This window comes from Jaculus jaculus, chromosome 1 (genome assembly GCF_020740685.1).
Source record: "Jaculus jaculus isolate mJacJac1 chromosome 1, mJacJac1.mat.Y.cur, whole genome shotgun sequence".
NCBI classification, from domain to species: domain Eukaryota; kingdom Metazoa; phylum Chordata; class Mammalia; order Rodentia; family Dipodidae; genus Jaculus; species Jaculus jaculus.
In genome coordinates, this window is record NC_059102.1 from 321719652 (window position 1) to 321740237 (window position 20586).

A 20586-nucleotide genomic window follows, 5' to 3' on the forward strand; every position below is an offset into this window, starting at 1 on the left:
TTTACTTAACTTCCTTTTGTAAATGAAGTTGTATGGTGGCTTTATGAGGAATATTGTTTGGGTTTAGGGATGAGAGAGGAGTCCTTAAATGGTCCTAAGAACTGAGTGGGTTATTTTTTTTTTTTAACATCCTTGCATGAGATCCCTTTAGGGAAGCAAGCACTATTTCTGTAGAAATTTTATCAGTTGTATTGAAATTTCTGATTTTTAAACAGATTCTACAGTAAGGAACTTCATTCTGTTGCCATGTCTCCATAATTTCCTGTCTTTCTGTCCTGCCTTAGTTTCAGATGTTTCTGTCCATAGGCACTTGATCCTGTTTCTTTGCCTGTTACAAGACAGTACATTGTAGCAGGGGCATGTGACAGAGGTGTGTTCACATCATAGTGGCCAGGGGGAAAAACAGAGAAAGAGAAGTTGGGATACCAATATCCTCTTCAGGGTGTGCTCTGGTGACCTAAAGTCCTTCCACTAGGTCCCACTCTTAAGGTTCCATCACCGCCCAATAAGACCAAGCCGTCAACATGTGGGCCTCTGGGGGATATTCCAAATTTAAACTGTAGCAATATCTTATACCTGGAAATGTACATAAGTGGCAAATATGAAATTTCACTCCATAACTTTTTTTTCAGATTTCCACCGATCATGACTGCCATACGACTCCGAGAATTTATTGATCGTCGCCCAGTGATCCCACCCAGGTGATGTTCTGATTGCACCCTGGGAATTAGAATTGCTCACCCTACAGCTAGGACATTCACAGGAGACTGCTGCAGGGTTTGTGGGAGTGCCTAGGAGTTGTAAGAAAGGGAATTCCCTTCCTTATTGCAGAAGCCAAGATCCACAATTCACAACATACTGGAAAGATGTTGGTTTCCTCTTGGGAAGGCCTTTAACAGGAAAACTGAAGGGCTCAAACCCAAATTTTGAATGAGAACCATGCACTCTCCTTGGGGTAAAACAGCCTCCATGCCTCTGCAATATGGGAGCACATCACGCACAGAAAGACCAAGGAGGACTTAGGTTCAGGAGACCTATCAAATAAGCCTGAGCCGAGTTTTATTGTGCTGAATTCATATTGCTGAGAGATGGCAGGCGGTGCTGCAAATGCTAACCTGCCTCTCCCTTCACCATCTGCTGAGGGATCCACAGAGACTTAGATGCTGGGATACTGGGGCCGCAATCCTCATATTGTGACTTTAGGACCCGCCTCTTTTTAAATTTTCTTTCTCTTTTACAACTAACGTTAGCTAATATACAAAATAATGGGTTTCATTATGACATTTCCCTCCCTCATTCCTTGGCCCTATTTGCCTCCCCTCCCTGGATCATCTCCCCTTCTCTCACCTTGCACACAGTCCCCGCTTCCGCTTCGACGTCACACATTGGTCCCCTGTGTTGTGCACATACAGACATACACGCGTAAGTCTGGAATATGCACCACTTTATCTTTCTCCCTGCATCATTCCCTCCCGCCCCCTCCTCACCTAGCTTAGCTTTCTTCCTGCTATCTCATAATTGGAGCAAGCCTCTTCTAATCCCATTGCCTTGGTGGATTTGAGCCTGTCTTGTGTTTACTTTAATAGTCCATTATTTTAAACACAGTTCTCCTAGAAATGACTGAAGGGTGAGCAGAAGGGTATTCCCTTCCTGCGTTCCTTCAGAACCCTCTTTCCAGGGAAAGCGAAGTCTGCTCTTCTGACCCTAAAAATTGCCTGACTAGGAAGCAGCGTGGAGAAGGGGCAGAGATTGTTTTCTGCCCTCCCACGAGTCTTTGGTCTTCCTGTGTATGTGTGAGAGATTGCCCTGACTAGTGTGGGCTCCTGGCCTGGGGAAATGGAAACAAATCTTAACCAGCTGCTGCTGCTGTCTGGACCTCTGGTTAGCCACATCGGCCCCTGGGTCTTGCCTGAGCCAGCAGCACCCTGGGGCACTTGAGGTTCAAGGAGAACACAGTGCCACACCCCTGAGCCCCTTGAAGGCTTCAGACTGGCCTGTACTCAGCTCACTCACACTTACCACCAAAACGACATGAGGTGAGCTAGGGCATTTCACCACACCTGCATTAAACTTGGTACCCCACTCTCCACCTCCAGGGCTTCCTGTGGGGTGGCTCTCTGATGACATCATGCCTTGTCAACAATAGTCAGTCCAGTCCTCAACAAGTCCAAGCCATTCAGCTTCCAGGATAGTTCTCCCATCAAAGTGTTCCTGCGCCATTCAAGTTGGCATCACTGTGATAAAAATACTAGAGGTAAAGCTGGAGAGATGGCTTAGCGGTTAAGGCACTTGCCTGTAAAGCCTAAAGACACAGGCTTGATTCTCCAGGTCCCACATAAAGCAGATGCCCAAGGTGGCATAAGTGTCTAGAACTCATTTGCAGTGGCTAGAGGTCCTAGTGAATGCTCTCTTTCTCTCTGTTTCTCTCTCTCTCTCTCCCTCTCTCTGTGTCAAAATAAAATAAAATAAAATACTTGATGCCAGGCGAGGTGGCTCATGCCTTTAATCCCAGCACTTGGAAGGCAGAGGTAGAAGGATCGCCATGAGTTCAAGGCCACCCTGAGACTACAGAGGGAATTCCAGGTCAGCCTGGGCTAGAGTGAGACCGTACCTTGAATCCCCCACCCAACAAAATACTTGAGGTAAAAAAAATGTGTTTTGGCTCACAGTTGCAGAATTTTCAGTCCCTTGGCCCTGTGGCAGCTCAGAACTTCACGAGAGGAGTGCATTAGTGATTCTTCTCACTGCTGTGACAAAATGCCTGACAAAAGTGATATAAGGAAGGTTTATTTTGGCTCTTGGTTCAAGGTTACAGTCCATCAGAGTGAGGAAACTGGTCACATTCCGTCCACAGTCAGACAGCAGAGAGAGATGAATGCTGATGCTCAGCTCACCCACTTTTCTCTCTTTCTTTCTTTCTTTCTTTCTTTCTTTCTTTCTTTCTTTCTTTCTTTCTTTCTTTCTTTCTTTCTTTCTTTCTTTCTTTTTGTTTTGTTTCTTGAGTTCACGCTGTGGGTCATGCTGACCTGCAATTAGTCTCAGGCTGGCCTCCAATTTCAGGGTGCTCCTCCTACCTCAACCTTCAGAGTGCTGGGACCAAAAGTGGGCATGGTGCCCTCCCAGCTCACATTCTCCTCTCCGGAACACCCTCACAGACATGCTCAGAGGTGTGTCTCTTAGGTGATTTTAATTTCTTTTTTTTTTTTTAGGTAGGCTGTCACTCTAGTCCAGACTGACCTGGAATTCACTATGTAGTCTCAAATTCATGACAATCCTCCTACCTGTGCCTCCTGAGTGCTGGGATCAAAGGCATGTGCCACCACACCTGGCTGATTTTATCTTTTTAAATTAAATCTTATTAATTTATTTTAGAGAGAGAGAGGCAGAGAGACAGAGAGAGAGAGAAAGACAAAGAGAGAGAATGGGCACACCAGGATCTCCAGCCACTGCAAATTAACTCCAGACACATGTGCCACCTTGTACATCTGGCCTAGTTGGGTACTGGGGAATCAAACCTGGGTCCTTAGGCTTCACGGGCAAATGCCTTAATGACTAAGCCATCTCTCCAGCCCTCTTGGGTGATTTTGAATACTGGAAAGTTGACAATCAAGATTAGCCATCATAGCCGGGCATGGTGGCGCACGCCTTTAATCCCAGCACTCGGGAGGCAGAGGTAGGAGGATCACTGTGAGTTCAATGCCACCCTGAGACTACATAGTGAATTCCAGGTCAGCCTGGACTAGAGTGAAACCCTACCTCAAAAAAAAAAAAAAAATATTAGCCATCATAATGAGCATGTGGAAAAGGAAGTTACATACCTAACGTTACCAGAGAATGTAGAAACCTTGTCTAGATAACATCGCCATGTCTTCACTGCTTTTCCTGTTCTTTTAGTTCATTACCCCTATTTGTTGTTTGTCCATAGATGGGAGATTCACCAAGCATCAGGCTTTTTTTTTTTAATTTTTTTTGTTCATTTTTATTTTATTTATTTATTTGAGAGTGACAGAGAGAGAGAAAGAGGCAGAAAGAGAGAGAGAGAGAGAGAGAGAGAGAATGGGCACGTCAGTGCTTCCAGCCACTGCAAACGAACTCCAGATGTGTGCGCCCCCTTATGCATCTGGCTAACGTGGGTCCTGGGAAATCGAGCCTCAAACCAGGGTCCTTAGGTGTCACAGGCAAGCGCTTAACTGCTAAGCCATCTCTCCAGACTGCATCAGGCTTTTTAAATTTTCATTTCTATCTACTTGAGAGAGAAAAAGAGGGAGAGAGAAAAAGATGCACACCAGGACCTCCAGCCCCAGACACATGCACCACCTTGTGCATCTGGCTTATGTGGATCCTAGGGAATCGAACCTGGGTCCTTTGGCTTTGCAGGCAAGTGCCTTAACTGCTAAGCCATCCTTCCAGCCCACAGAGTTCAAGAAGGAACAGCTGAACTCTCTGCGACAAAAGTAGATGACACTGGATATCATGTGGAATAAGGGATTGGGTTTGATTCATGGCTGCGGTGTTTACTGGCTGGGTGGTATTTAGAAAGCCCATTTAACCTCTCTGAACGTTTTACCGTTACAAAACAGTTATAAAAACTAGGAGCTCATAATATTTGCTTTGCAATGTGACTGAGAATTAAGTGTGATCATCTTTACAAAAGTGTTTTGTTGGGCTGGAAAGATGGCTTAGTAGTTAAGATGCTTGCCTATGAAGCTTAAGGACCCAGGTTCAATTCCCCAGTACCCACATAAGCCAGATGCACAAGGTAGCACATGTGTCTGGATTTCATTTGCACTGGCTGGAGGCTCTGGCACACCCATTCTCTCTCTCTTTTCATCAATAAACTCTTTGTCAGGGGTGAGGCACAGTCACAATGACACATGCTGTTACTCTGGTGTTGGTACAGGCTCTGACAGAATCAACACTCTTGACTCCCCCCCGCCCACTGTGCATGCTGAATTTTGTCTGTGGCGAAGTCCAGTTTCAGCCACCTTCCCAGGGGACAGGTCTGCTCTCCTGTGGACTGAACTCATCACCTCAGAGAGCCAAGCTATCAGGCACTTGTAAATAATGCACAATGGAACCAGCCACAGCCATGACCCTCCGGCCTGACAAGGAAGGCGCTGTCTATGGCTGACTCGGGACTCCGGAAAGTCAAGTCAGTCATTGTGTGTGAAGAACCCTGGACCTGGCACAGTACGCGGGGGGTCAAGTCACTCAGCACTGCGTCATGCTTGCGTCTACCAGGGAAGCTGGACCCCTCTCTGTATAGCTTTAGTGTGGGGGGGGGGGCAGGCATTTCTGCTCAGGCAGAAAAGAGTCTCTTTAAAAACAAACAAACAAAAAAACTCACTTTTTTTTTTCTTTTTTGGTTTTTTGAGGTAGGCGCTCACTCTAGCTCAGGCTGACCTGGGAATTCACTATGCAGTCTCAGGGTGGCCTTGAACTCACAGTGATCCTCCTACTGCTGCTGGGACTAAAGGCGTGCACCACCACACCCGGCTGAAACTCACTATTTAAATTTTTTTTTGTTTATGTTTATTAATTTATTTGAGAGCAACAGACAGAGAAAGAGGCAGATAGAGAGAGAGAGTGGGAGAATGGGCGTGCCAGGGCCTCCAGCCACTGCAAATGAATTCCAGACGCGTGCGCCCCCTTGTGCATCTGGCTAATGTGGGTCCTGGGGAATCGAGCCTCGAACAGGGGTCCTCAGGCTTCACAGGCAAGCGCTTAACCGCTAAGCCATCTCTCCAGCCCAAAACTCACTATTTTAATCTCTGCATTGGAAGCTTTGTTATGTTCAAAGTGAAGGTCACATGGTGCTTGGCAAATTCACCAAAGAACTGAAGGGAGCCGGGCAAAGGCCTGTATTCCCAGCACTCGGGAAGCTAAGATGAAGGATCATAGTTTGAGGCCAGCCAGAGCAACTCAGAGTGACCCTGTTTCAAAATAAAATAAAGATAAGAAGATGCTCAAGGATGTAGCTCAGTGCTTGCCTAGGTGTTCCAACGCACGGCACAGAAGGGAAAAAACAACAAATTAAAAAAGGACAAAAGGGAAAGGGAATCAAAAAAGTGGCGAGGGGAGAGGGGAAGGACTAGGAGGGAAAAGAGGTGGTGGCACATGCCTTTAGCCCCTACATGAACTTGCAGCCTGGCCCCAGGGGAACCCTTCCCAGGTAGCACTTAGAAACGGGTGTGGCTCGGGAGACAGAGATAGGAGCATCGCCATGAGTTCCAGGCCACCCTGAGATTACATAGTGAACTCCAGGTCAGCCTGGGCTAGATCAAGAGAGACCCTACCTTGAAAAAAGAAAATACAAAAAAAGAAAGAAAAGAAAAGAAGCTGGACGCTTGCCTTAAAAAGCAATGCCTCAGCCTCCCAAGCACCCAGAAATGTCATTTTTTCCTTTTTTTCTGCGCCAATTTCTCTCTCTTATGACTTAACCCCCCCCCCCCCCCCCGCTGCAATTCAGAGTTGACTCATGCTGTCCCAGCCACTGGGCAGACTGTGGTTATTCTGAAAATGAGAGCTCCCGGAGGCCCTGTGTTCCCCGTCGGGTGGGACGTGCTCTGCTCAGCACCTGCCTTGAGTCACACTGGACAGCCAGCCTCATTCTGGCCCCATTCTGGCCCCATTCAGATTATTAAGATCATTCAGATCTTAAATGGCCCCTAAAGGCCCATGGGTTGAGGGCCTGGTCGCCAGCCAGTGGCAATGTTGAGACATGGTGTGTGTGTGTGTGTGTGTGTGTGTGCATGTTTGAGTGCATGTGGGGGTCAGTAGGCAACTTTCTGGTGTCGGCCCTTGTCATCCATCGCCTTTGAGGCTGGGGCTCCCCCCACTCTGCTTCTTCCCCTTTTCCTTTCTCTCCCTCCTCCTCACCTCATCACTCTCATTCTCGCTCTTGCTGCTTCGGAGCTTCGGGTTTCTGAGGAGTTCTCCCATCTCCACTGCATATTTCCCCATCAGTGTGCTGGGGTCACAGGTGCCAGCCTTTTATGTGGGGTCTGTTTGCGAGGCAGGTGCCTCATCCACTGAGCCATCCCTCCAACCTGCAACTTTATTCTTTCCCCGTTTCCCTCCCTCCCTTCCTCCTTTCCTTTCCCCTACTATTTTGAACCTAATACCTGCCATGTTAAATATTTCCTTAAATAGAATAAAAATTAAAAAATATTTAAGGACTGGAGAGACGGCTTAGCAGTTAAGCGCTTGCCTGTGAAGCCTAAGGACCCCGGTTCGAGGCTCGGTTAGCCAGATGCACAAGGGGGCGCATGCGTCTGGAGTTCGTTTGCAGTGGCTGGAAGCCTTGGCGTGCCCATTCTGTCTCTCTCCCTCTATCTGTCTTTCTCTCTGTGTCTGTCAGTCTCAAATAAATAAATAAATAATGGACAAAAAATATTTAAAAAAAATATTTAAAAAGGGCTGGAGAGATGGCTTAGCGGTTAAGGCACTTGCCTGCAAAGCCACAGGACCTCGATTCAATTCTCCAGGACCAATGTAAGCCGGATGTACAAGGGGACGCATGCATCTGGAGTTCATTTGCAGTGGCTGAAGGCCCTGGCATGCCCATACTTTCTGTCTCTCTCGCTCGCTCTCACTCTGCTTGTTTCCCTCTCTCAAATAAATAAATAAAATATTTTTTAAGTTCCTTAAACATTAATGTAAAAATCACATCTTATCTAGATGCTGGAGGTTGTAGGGAAGGGAGACCAGCCAGTACCATAGACTGTAGCCTGGTTAAAAAAAAAAAAAAAAAAAAAAAGAGGCTTGTTATGAATAACAAGGGCACTGTCTGGAAACCCCGCTGGGTTTAGTTGCCAAAAAGAGGGACAAAGTCCAGGTGTACTTCCTATCATCCCACAGCAGATAGAACTAACTGTAATGACTGCCTCTTTCTCATCTACTTTCTCCACTAGCATGTTCATTTCCCACCAAGGGAAGGATGTCCGAGGCTACTACCCTGGGCAATTGGCAAGGGTCCATTTGGATAACAGTGTGAAGAGGGATTCCAGGTAAGACACATTCCTAAGTCTTTTTAAAAATTATTTATTTATTTTTTATGGAGGGCGGCAGAGAGAGAATGGGCACACCAGGTTCTCTAGCCACTCCATAGTAACTCCAGACGCATGTGCCACCTTGTGCATCTGGCTGACATGGGTGCTAGGGACTCAAACGTGGGTCCCTGGGCTTTGCAGACAAGCGCCTTAACTACTAAGCCATCTCTTCAGCCCACATTCCTAATTCTTCATTTCCAAGAATATTACCAGAGCTAAAATGTTAACTGGGAAAAAGATGAGCTCCATGATCTTATTATTAATAAAAATAATGATGGTAACGATAACAACATATTACTTAATGGCTAGAAAAGGTTTGGAAGGAACTATACAAAACTATTTAAAATGTCGGAGCTTTTTGAGTTTTCATGTGGGTTTTATTTGAGGGTTTCTGGTGCTCGAGTTAAACCCAGAACCTCATGTATGCCAAATACGAGCTCTACTTCTGAGCCAGAAATGCCATCTGATTTTGCTCTCTTTTCCCATGAATGATGAGACTATGAGTATTTTCTGCTTTGTTTTCTAAATTTTCCCTTATTTATTTTTGTGTGTATGTGGTTGTCCATGTAGAAGTAAAAGGACAACACAGACATTGGACTCACCAATGGATGTGCCACTTTGGATCCACTTCTACGTGGGAATTGAATGAGGCCTTTAGCTGCTGAGCCATCTCTCCGGCCCCTGGAATTTTTTTTTTTTTTTCTCTACTTTACACTGTCTCAAAATATCATATATTACTTTTTGTTTGTTTGCTTGTTTCGAGATAGGCTTTCGTTCTAGCCCAGGCTGATCTTGGAATTCACTATACAGTCTCAGGGTGGTCTCGAACTCACAGCAATCCCCCTCCACACCCAGTGATCATATAGTACTTTTAAAATCAGCAATAAAATAGAATTTTATTAGATCACTGAAGGGATTAAAGAAACATAGAGTTTCGAATTTCAAATTGGCCAAATAACTTAAGCTTGCTTAGATTCAGTTTTATTCTCTGCAAACTTATGAATTTGGACTAAATGGTTTCCGCCCTTCTAGGTGTGGTTTTCACAGAAAAGACAAAGATAGATCCTGTTTCCTTATTTTCTAGTTCAGAGAGCTAGAAGCTCTGGCAGGTAAAAGCAGCAGTTTGAGTCATTTATGAAATGTTTGGTCCCGGGAAATTTTCATTCCTTCTCTGAGTATCAGATGCTTTATATGTTAAATAAGAGAGTTGATATAAAATTCTAAGACAGGGCTGGAGACAGAGCTCAGCTGTAGAGCGCTTGCTTATCATGCATGAAGCCCTGAATTACATCCCCAGCACTGCATAATACTGGGTGTGATGGCTCATGCCTGTAATATCAGCCCTCAGAAGATGGAGGGAAGATCAAAAGTTTAAGGTCATCCTTGGATGTATGGTAAGTTCCACAGCCAGCCTGGAACACATGAGATCCTGTTTCAAAAAAAAAAAAAATTTTTTTTTTCTAAGACATAATAAGCACTCAATATGACTACTATCATTTTGAATTCATTATCTAGTATATATTAGAATTTCTCTTCTCTTAGTTGACTTTAATATAACCAACCCCAGTGATCTTCCATGTGGGGAAGGATATGGTGAACATCTATATTTAGAGCAATATACAGTCTTTATTTAAATGACTGGAAGTAACTTTGAGGTCATTTTCATCCACTTAGATGAATAAAATATAGCATAAAGAAGTGGTATGTCTTGGCTAAGGTCACAGTTAAAGTCAATGTTGTGATTAAAATTCATCTATATTTTCTCAGTTCAAGGCTCTTAGTTCTTACTTTATTTATTTAATTGCAAGCAGAGATACAAAGACACAGAGAAAGGGAGAGAGAGAGACAGAGAGAGAGAGAGAGAGAGAGAGAGAGAGAGAGAGAGACTAGGTATGCCAGGGCCTCTAGCCGCTGCAAACAAACTCCATATGTATGCACCACTTTGTGCATCTGACTTACGTGGCAAAGCTCTTAGTTCTAACTCAAAAACATGCTTAGAATAAACTCTGTTGCTTAAGATTTTGAGACAAGTTCTCACTGCATTGTCCAGGCTGGGAGAAAACACCAGACCATAAGCCATTTATGGAACAAAAGTGTTTATCTGTGCTCGCTTCGGCAGCACATACACTAAAATTGGAATGATACAGAGAAGATTAGCATGGCCCCTGCGCAAGGATGACACGCAAATTCGTGAAGCGTTCCATATTTTTAAAATCAACTCCTACCAAATCAGAGAGCCAGAGCCCCAGAGGCCCCCAACACCTCAGCACTGAAGCAGACCAAAAATGAACCCAACATGGCTCAGGGAAATTTTGCGGAAGAGGGGGCGGAAAGAATGTCAGAGCCACATGTTGGGTCATGATATGTGGAGACATTTATCTTACCCATAACTGTGGCTAACTCCACAATGCACAACCCATACACCTCAACAAGGAGGGGCCAAGGAGAGGAGGTAGGTCACGGATGAGCCTAACAATGGTACCAAACTGACTGTATTTACTGAATACAAAACTATTTAATTAAATTAAAAAAAATTTTTTTTTAAGTGTTTATTTCATGGCTGACAGCTTCAAGGGAACATTTCACTGTGGCCAGGAAAGCATGACATAGCAGACAGCTGGTCATCACATCCTGTCATAACAACAGGAAGGAAGAAGTCTGAGTAGAGCAAGCTCTGAACACCAAGTGGGCTGGACTAATAAACCTCAAGGCCCACCCTGTGAGCTCCACAACCTTCGCCAGTTGCCACCAACTTGGGACAAGTATTCAAAACACACGAAAAAAAATAAAATAAAATAAAAAAGCACATGAGTCTATGGGGGACATTTCAAACCACCACAGACACCCAGACTCACAGGAGACGGACACCTTCACCAGACAGCTGATGTTCTGATGGGCAGGATTCCTCTTTTGTAGGAATTCTCCCGGCCATCTCTTAGACATCTCTGCTTTATAAGGTCAAGAGCCTGTTGAGCATGGCATAAGAACAAGTAGAGGAGATCATGGGTTTTCTTATGGTTCCCCAGGTCTATCCAGCACAGAGCGTCCTAACCAGCGTGCACCCCTCATTCACTGTCCCACACCTACACTCAGTTTTTGTTTTGTTTTCTGAGGCAAGGTCTTACTAGCCCAGGCTGACCTGGAATTCACTATGTAGTCTCAGGGTGACCTAGAACTTCCTACCTCTGCCTCCTGAGAGCTGGGATTAAAGGCGTGCGCCATCACGCCCAGCTAGAGTCAGATTTATACTCTTGTTTTTTTTCTTAAATTTTTGAGACAAGGGTTCACTGTGTAGCCCTAAAACTTGTGATTCCACTGGCTCAGCCTCCCAAATGCTGAGACTACAGGCATGAACCACTATGTCTGGCTACTTTTGCCTTTTCTGAACTTCAGACAGAACTGCTCCATTTCTGCCTGCCAACATACTCTTTCTTTAAAAAGAAAGTTACAGCAGAACATGGTGGCACACGCCTTTAATCCCAGCACTCGGGTGGCAGAAATAAGAGGACCACCATGAGTTAGAGGTCAGCCTGAGACTACACAGTGAATTCCAGGTCAGCCTGGACTAGAGTGAAACTTACCTCTAAAAACCAAAAAAAAAAAAACCAATTAAATTTTTACCCAATTAGGCAAACATGACATTTTTCTTCTTGTGCTGATGGGTCCTTTCACATGTTAAGCCAGTTGCGATGGCAGATAAAAACTATCACGGGTGGGTGAAGATGTTTAGCCATTGCAGTTTGATTCCTACTTTCATCTTTGTAGGATATCTGAGTAGGAAGGTGATCTATCAGCGATTTCAGGCTTATAGAATGCCAAGGTGCCCCACAGGGTTGGTCTAGCTAAGAGAATGCACTGGTTCCTGTAAGGACCTAGATGGCTATAATGAAGTTACAACAGGGCAAGAGCCCCAGTGAGATGTGGAGTGCAGGCCACAGCCATTAGCATGGGCAGGGCCGGCGTGATTTCATGGCGGTCACCTTCTGCGACCCGTGATGGAGAGAAAAGAGGGATACTGAAGGAAACCCCACCGACTACAATCCCTGAGCGAACCTGTCCTGTTGGCCTCCTCCCCACTTCGGGGAGCAGACTGCAGCTGATGTTCTTGCACCCTCCTCCGGTGGGTGCTCAGCTGCCGATTTCCTTTTCCATTTTAGCCCCCTCACCGATTTGGCAATTCCATCCCCGGGAAAATCTTCCTATCAGCCCCAGTTAGACCAACAAACGCTCATTCGCTACATTTGCTTTCGGAGAGGCTCGAAGCCCACAGTGTCATGGTATAATGAATCCACGTACCAAAGAGACTACTCCCTGCCATTCTACAAGCCTGGTGAGTCAGCCCAGTGCCCTTGCCTCACGGAGAGACTGTGAGAGACTGGCATCTGATGGGCTTGCCACCTCAGGGGGCATGGTTGGGGAAGCAGTCAGGTTGTGGGCAGAGGTAGATCTGTGGGTCTGGGTGCCGCCCAGGCATTTTCCTTCCTCTGTTTCTAGATCTTTGCACCTGAGACCTCTTTTTCTTCAGTTTTTTTTAAAAAATATTTTTATTTATTTTTATTTATTTATTAGAGAGAGAGAGAGAGAGAGAGAGGAGAGAATGGGCATGGCAGGGCCTCCAGCCACTGTAAATGAATTCCAGACACTTGCACCCCCTTGTGCATCTGGCTAACATGGGTCCTGGGGAATCAAACCTGGGTCCCTTGGCTTTGCAGACAAATGCCTTAACCGCTAAGCCATCCCTCCAGCCCTTCATTCAGTTTTAAATCACTATGACATTTACTCAACACATGAATAGCACACTGTAGGAATTCTCGACTTTCCTTGCAGCATAGCTCTGTGCTTGTGGCATGTGTGAGGGCCCTAAGTGGGACAGAGGCAGTCCTGGGATGGTCACATGACACAATTTAAGCATTGCTCGTGTTGCTGTGTCCTCAATGCTTTAGATTTTACTGCATTGGATGAGTTGCCAACACTTTCTAAATGAGCAATTGCCAGCGTTTTGGGGGTTACCATACTGTGGCAGGCACATATTTAGTCCCAGGACAGCTCTCTGGAATAAGTGCTGTTATTTTCCTCATTTTACAGTTAGTGAGGCCAAGCTGCTGGGCCCACTTATGAGCAAGCCCCAAATCACACAACTAGGAGCCAAAACAAGGCAGCTTCCCACCCAGACCACGGCGTTCCCAAGCGTGGCCAACTCTGAAGCTATGTTGCTTCTGTCCCAGCCAAGTGTGCCTCCTGCATTACTAGTTATCTAATAGGTTTTTCTTTAAAGATAGTCTCTTTCAGGCTGGAGAGATAGCTTAACCATGAAGGCACTTGCCTGTGAAGCCTAAGGACCCAGGTTCAACACTTCAGATCCTGTCAACCAGACATACAAGGTGATGCAAGGTCGCACATGTGCACAAGATGGCACACGTATCTGGAGTTTGATTACAGTGGCTGGAGGCCCTGGCATGCCAATTCTCCCTCTCTCCCCCGCTCTTTCTCTTTCTCTCTTGCTCTTGCTCTCACTCTCTTGCATTAAAGAAGTCCAGTATGTAGGGCTTGCCTACAAAAAAAAAAAAAAAAAAAAAACCAAAACCTATCTCTCTTTTTTTTATTCAATTTAAAAAGAAATAAATAGAGGGCTGGAGAAAAGGCTTAGCAGTTAAGGCACTTGCTTGCAAAGTCACAGGACCCAGGTTCAATTCCCCAGGACCCATGTAAGCCAGATGCACAAGGTGGTGCATGCATCTGGAGTTTGTTTACAGTGGCTGAAGGCCCTGGTGTGCCCATTCTCTCTTCTCTATCTCTCTCTCTGCCTCTTTCTGTCTCTGTCTCTCAAATAAATAAATAAAATAAAAAAAGAGAAAGAAGGAAGGAAGGAAGAAAGAAAGACAGAAAAAAGTAAGCTGGGCCTCATGGCGCATGCCTTTAATCCCAGCACTCGGGAGGCAGAGGTAGTTGGATCGCCTTGAGTTGGAGGCCACCTGGAGACTGCATAGTGAATTCCATGTCAGTCTGACCTATGGTGAGACCCTACCTTGCAAGGAAAAAAAAAAGCACAATGAGGGGTGATTTGGTGGCACAGGCCTACACCTATTCTAGATACTTGGGAGGCTGAAACAAGAGGATTGCAAGCTCAAGGCCAGCCTGAACCGCAGAATTCATTTAAGAAGGGCAGTGGCAAGGAACTCCTTTCCAATCTCTTATCCCCAGAGAAGAGAGCTGCAGCTTGTGCCCAAACGAGCAGGGACAGCAGACAGCACCGTAGGGACCCAATGGAGACAGGCGGAGCTTGAGAGACTTGAGCCAGGGGTGGGGGAGCGGGACATGAAGCTGGAGGGGGGCCAGAGATGGACAAGAAAGGTCTGGGCTAAGAGGGTTACAGTGAAGGTGAAGCTGGGTTCTAGAACGCACAAAAGGGTGGGCTATGGTTGAGCTGAAGGCCACTTAGGAGAGTAGCCAGCCAGAATGAGCCGAAACGCAGGAGGGGGAGGAAGGACAAGCCCCTCCGTCCTTTTCCAGCCGTGCTATTGCAGCATCACACTATTTGGAATACACAGAATTCTTAGCACGTTTGCTAAAGCTTCCCTGTGGCCCTCAAATTTTTTGATTTATTTATGAGAGAGGTTTGGAGGGAGAGAAGAGGCATCCAGGGCCTCTTAGCCACTGCAAACGAGCTCCAGATGCATGTGCTATCTCGTGCATGTGGCTCATGTGGGTTCTGGGGAATCCAGCCCGGGTCCTTAGGCTTTGCGGGCAAGTGCCTTAATTGCTAAGCCATCTCTCTAGCCCCAGTTTTTCATTGTATTTTCAATGACCTCTTCCCAAAGAGGCACCACTACAAAACCACACGAACAATTCACTCTGTTCATGGTAAGAAAATGGAAAGACTTGTTGCATACAATATTCCCATATATTTCCAACATATAGAGCATATCTGTGGTTGATCACAGCTGCTCATGACACTTACCAGCGAATGCCCCTGGCTGAGTGTGTGAATGACTCAGCCCCAGAGTGAGTCCTACAACCCGATTCACCCAGGGCTGTTGAACAGAAGTTCTCATATGGATACACTACTCTAATTTATTTCCCTAGAATATAGTATAATTCCCAAGAAGGCCATGACTGCTCTTTGACTCCATAATGAACCTGGTACCGACAACAGCCAAAAATCACACCTGGATAAAAACATAATGTAAAATACCTTGGGGCTAGAGAGATGACTCATCAGCTAAAAGACTGCTACACAGCACACGGGCTTGCACCCGCACAGTGTGCATTTCTAGTCATCGTCTGGATTAATGTAGTTTTTTAATTCTTTTTTTTTTTCTTTGCATGTGTATGTGTTGGTGTGCATGTGTGTTTGTATTTATGTGGACACACACGTGTGAGGGTACATGGGCATGTGTGTTGTAAGGGTACATGGATGCATGTGGAGGTCACAGGCTGAGGTCAGGTGTCAACACTGTCCATCTGATTTATTGAGACAGGCTTTCACTAAACCCAGGATTCGCTGATGCAGCTATATAAGCTAGTCAGCCTGCTCCCAGGGACTTCTGGTCTCCGTTGAAGCACTGGGATTATAGGCAGGCACTGAACACTGATGTGTGTTCTGGGGATTCAAACTCAGGTCCTCATACTCCCATAGCAAGGCTTTCCTCACTGAGTCATCTCCTCAGCCTGTTTTTGTTTTTGTTTTCTGTTTTTCGAGGTAAGGTCTTGCTCTAGCCCAGGATAACCTGGAATTCACTATGTCTTCTCAGGGTAGCCTCGAACCCACAGTGATCCTCCTACCTCTGCCTCCTGAGTGCTGGGATTAAAGGTGTGCACCACCCAGCTCATTCTTTCTTAAAATACTTTCTTTTTCTTTTTGGTTTTTTTAAGGTAGGGTTTTGCTCTATTCCAGGCTAACCTGGAATTCACTATGTAGTCTCAGGCTGACCTAGAACTCACAGCAATCCTCCTACCTCTGCCTCCCCAGTGCTGGGATTAAAGATGTGCACCACAATGCCCAGCTTTATAAAAATATTTTTATTTATTTATTTGTAATCAAAGACAGATAGAGAAAAGAAAGAGAGGATGGGTGTGCCAGGACCTCCAGCCACTAGAAACAAACTCCAGATGTGTGCACCACCTTGTGCATTTGGTTTACATGGGTCCTGAGGAATAGCATCTTAGGCTTTGCAGGCAAGTACCTTAACTGATAAGTCGTCTCTCCAGCCCTATTTCTTTTTTTAAAATATATTTTATTTATTTATATGAGGGAGAAAGAGGCAGATAGAGAGAAAGAATGGACACACCAAGCCTCTAGCCACTGCAAATAAACTCCAGAAGCATGTGCCACCTTGTGCATCTGGGTTTATATGGGTACTGGGGAATCGAACCTGGGTCTTTAGGCTTTGCAGACAAGCATCTTAACCACTGAGCCATTTCTCCTGCCCCAAATGTTTGTTTCTTTAAATGATATTGAGGTGATAAAGATGGTGGGAGAGAAGCATGAAGAGATTTTGGACTTTGGAATTTGAGAATCCTGGATTAAATGTGGCTCCATCTCCTAAACTGTGTCAACTTGGGCAGACGAGTGTCTGGGATGGTGGCATTTACCAGTGTATTTCTGATGGTCACTGATTATCAGAGCTATGGTAAATAAAATACCTAATAGTCAAATGTTTGGTTATGACGCTATCATTGAAACATATCAGTCTCTTCTTCATGCCTTTCTCCTCAGTGATTGCAGTACTCAATCCATGCCTTCCAACATTCATACCCACGGGAGTGTCCTTCTGTCACAACTTCCTTCATTTATTTATTTTTAAATATTTTATTTTTATTTATTTAAGAGAGAGATATATACAGAAATAGGCAGGTAGAGAGAGAGAGAGAGAATGGTCGCACCAGGGCCTCTAGCCACTGCAAATGAATTCCAGACTCATGTGCCCCTTGTGCATCTGGCTTACGTGGGTCCTGGGAAGTCGAACCTGAGTCCTTTGGTTTTGAAGGCAAGTACCTTAACCGCTAAGCCATCTCGCTAGCCCCACAACTTCCTTTATAATCAGAGCTAAAATTGTAGGCTAGGAGTTATGACCAGAGGACACTCAAATGTGTGTGAATGTAGGGGTAGCAACAAATGCAATTTGAGGGGCTGGAGAGATGGCTCAGTGGTTAAGGTGCCTGCCTTCAAAGCCTAACAACTGGGGTTCGATTCCCCAGTACTCAAATAAAGCCAGATGCACAAAGTGGGGCGCATGGGCCTGGAGTTTGTTTGCAGCAGCTGGAGTCCCTGGCATGCCCATTCTGTCTCTCTTCTCTCTATACTTGCAAAGAAATAAATTTTAAAAATGCAGCTTGATACAAAGATGACACAAAGTGGGCCATTGATAATATAGAACTGAACAGGACTTCAAAACGCAAGTACATGTATTTTATTTATATTTTGGCACAATCCAATAATCTGCCTCTTAGAGACTGAGCTAAAGAAACAGCCTTTCACTAAGTTCCCTCTTCCATATTTTAAATACATCCCTTTAGTTTAAATCCAATAAACATTATTTTGGGGCTGGAGAGATGGCTTAGCAGTTAAGGCATTTGCCTGCAAAGCCAAAGGACCCAGGTTCAATTTCCCAGGACCCACATAAGCCAGATGCACAAGGTGGTGCATGCATCTGGAGTTCGTTTACAGTGGCTGAAGGCCCTGGTGGGCCCACTTTCTCTCTCCCTTTCTATCTCTCTCCCAAATAAATAAATTAAATTTAAATTTAAAAAATATTTTGCTATTATGCCCAATTGTTATAAAGATGGTGTGTTTAAATTTAGGAGTAAGTAGTCTTAAAATCACTAATTTGTTTTAAATTCCAGGTTGGGACTGGAAATTAGCCACTCTTTCATCAAATCCTTGGCCTCTTAATTTGCTGTCAGAACCCTCCGGTTGTGAAGATGGAAGCAACTTTGCAAGAAATGCTTTTAAATTAAAATAAGTATGGCATTCAAAGAAAATCACTTTTGCCATTTTCAGTGAACCCTAAACTAAGTTAATGGTAGCAGAATTGCTTTTCAGTGTGATTCAAATAGCTGCTCAAATCCTACAAAATCTACATGTTGCAAATGCTTTTCTGGGTAAGTTGATCAGGAAGTCAAGATCCAACCTTGAAAACTTTCTGTCTGTGGAGGGTGATAGATTAGGGTTTGGGTAGCATAAGTCAGGCCCTGGATTTTATCCTCAGCATCACAAAAAAGAAAAATAAAAGGAGACTTGTCATATGATCTTAGTCCCCACCCCCCACCCGGACTTGTTGCTGATTCTGGCAAACTTCAAACTTTCTCTTTTTCTTTTTGGCTTCTTAGTTTCTTTTTTGTTTGTTTGTTTGGTTGGTTTTGTTTTCAAGGTAGGGTTTCATTCTGGCCAAGGCTGACCTAGAATTTACTACATAGTCTCAGGGTGGCCTCGAACTCACAGTGATTATCCTACCTCTGCCTCCCTAGGGCTGGGATTAAAGGTGTGTGCCACCATACCCAGCTTCTTATTTCTATTTATTTATTTATTTTATTTGAGAGCGAGAAAGGCAGATGAGAGAGAATGGGCATGCAGGTCTCTATCCACTGCAAATGAACTCCAAGATGCATGTGCCACCTTGTACATCTGGTTTACATGGGTCTAGGGTAATCAAACCTGGGTCCTTTGCTTTGTAGGCAAGTGCATTAACCTCTAAGCTGTCTCTCCAGCCTTTTTCTTTCTTTTCCTGGCCTCGGACTCTCGGTGATCTACCTACCTCTGCCTCCTGAGCACTGGGATTAAACGTGTACACCGCCACGTCCAGCTCCTTTTTAGTTTTTGTTGTTTTTCTAGGTAGGTGGGGTCCTGTTCTAGCCCAGGCTGACCTGGACTTCACTATGTACTTTCAGGGTAGTCTCCAACTCACAGTGATCCTCTTATCTCTGCCTCCCTTGAGTGCTGGGATTAAAAGCATGCGCCACCACGCCTGGCCTCCTACTTATTTTTATGGCAGGGTTATACATGGAGTCAGATAAGACTATATTAGAATTGTATCTGCTTAATAACTGCATTAATATTGGAGGATGAGCAAGAAGAGAAGGAAGGAGATGAGGTTAGCAAGTAAGAGATTACTGAAGTGACTGGATGCAGACGCTCAGCGACAGCACAGGACTCTGGGAAGACGTAGGACCATAAAGAGGAGACTTAGCTGAAAGTCTATTCATAGAAAAGTTAGCCTCCCTTCTCAGCAAGAAGTAACACTGGCAAGTCGACGTCAACTCCTGGGGCAAAGAGCTAGAGGGTTAGGTCCCAAAGAACAGAAATGATCCCAAAGAAAGGAATCTTACATTCCAGTTGCTAGGAGACTCTCCCCAGCCCCAGCATCTGGTGTTATTCCTTTTCAACCCCTCAAAGTAAAGTTTACCAGTTAAAAATCTTCTCCAAGCCAAGAGTGGTGACTTGCCCTCATCATCCCAGTGCTGGGGAGAGAGAAGCAGGGGGATCCCTAGGCCTCCTTGGCCAGCTCCAGGCCAGAGAGAGTTCCTATATCAACAAAAAATAAAAAAGGTGGATGTCACCTGAGAAATGACACCTGAGTTTGTCCTCTGACTTCCACATTCACATGTACACACAGACATGCACACCTGTGCCCACACACACCAAAAACTTTTGTTGTTTTTTTTTTGTTTTTTTGTTTTTTTTGAGGTAGGGTCTCACTCTAGCTCAGGCTGACCTAGAATTCAGCTGTACTCTCAGGGTGGCCTTGAATTCACAGCTCCCGAGTGCTGGGATTAAATGCGTGCGCCACCAACTTTTAAGAACATCTAGTTCCATATAGTTTTTTTGTTTGTTACAGGTAGGGTCTCGATCTAGCCCAGGCTGACCTGGAACTCATTCACAGTGATCCTCCTTCCTCTGCCTCCCAAGTGCTGGGACTAAAGGTATGTGCCACCACACCTGGTCCATATAGTTCTGGTTGCCTTAGTCTTTGACACAATCAACTGAGCATCATTAAGAAACCTGAAAAAGTGATTCAAATATAATACACATGAGTTTATGATGAAGAACTAAATCATGTGATTATGGAGGCTGAGAAGTCCCATCATCTGCCATCTGCTGGAGGCCCATGAGAGCTGGTGGGTGGCACCATTCCCAGCCCAAAGGCCTAATGACTTGCAAGGAAGGTAATGGTCCTGGTCCAAGTCTGAAGGCCTGAGAACTAGAGCAAGATACCACCAGACAGGAGAGAACGGATGCCCAGGCTCGGGAGAGGTCTTTCTTCCTATGTTTGGGTTTCAACACACTGGATACTCTCCCCCACACTGCTAAGGGCAATCTTCCTCAGCCTACTGATTCAACTGCTAACCTTTTCCACAAGCATCCTGGCAAGCAATCCCAGAATTAGATGACTAGCCATTCCTTAGCCTAACCAAGTTGGAACATTAAAATTAATCATGGTGGTGGGGGACAGGGGCAGGGGCCAGACAGATGGCTTAATGGTTAAGGCACTTGCCTGCCAAGCCTAGCAACCCAAGTTCGATTTCCCAATACCCATAT

At 45.2% G+C, this 20586-nt stretch overlaps 1 protein-coding gene and 1 non-coding gene across 3 annotated transcripts; both read left to right on the forward strand.

Annotated features, from left to right (window-relative positions):
- Positions 1-645: 645 nt before the first annotated feature.
- C1H1orf100 (chromosome 1 C1orf100 homolog) lies at positions 646-18013 on the forward strand. Of its 2 annotated transcripts, none has more exons than XM_045144777.1 (4): positions 646-701; positions 7914-8009; positions 12209-12381; positions 17895-18013. In XM_045144777.1, exons 1-4 carry the CDS (start codon positions 646-648, stop codon positions 18011-18013), a joined length of 444 nt encoding a protein of 147 aa, XP_045000712.1. The 2 variants fall into 2 exon arrangements, with proteins under 2 accessions (XP_045000712.1, XP_045000713.1); XM_045144778.1 differs by having other exon boundaries at positions 12305-12381.
- LOC123458100 lies at positions 10155-10261 on the forward strand. The gene has a single exon (XR_006635399.1). It is a non-coding gene; the product is annotated as a U6 spliceosomal RNA (small nuclear RNA).
- Positions 18014-20586: the final 2573 nt, after the last annotated feature.

Excerpts from the sequence above, each read along its gene's own strand:
- C1H1orf100 (XM_045144777.1), top strand. The coding sequence starts at position 646 with ATGACTGCCATACGACTCCGAGAATTTATTGATCGTCGCCCAGTGATC. Across the intron at positions 702-7,913 it reads CGCCCAGTGATCCCACCCAG|CATGTTCATTTCCCACCAAG; the intron begins GTGATGTTCTGA and ends TTTCTCCACTAG. Across the intron at positions 12,382-17,894 it reads CCTGCCATTCTACAAGCCTG|GTTGGGACTGGAAATTAGCC; the intron begins GTGAGTCAGCCC and ends TTTAAATTCCAG.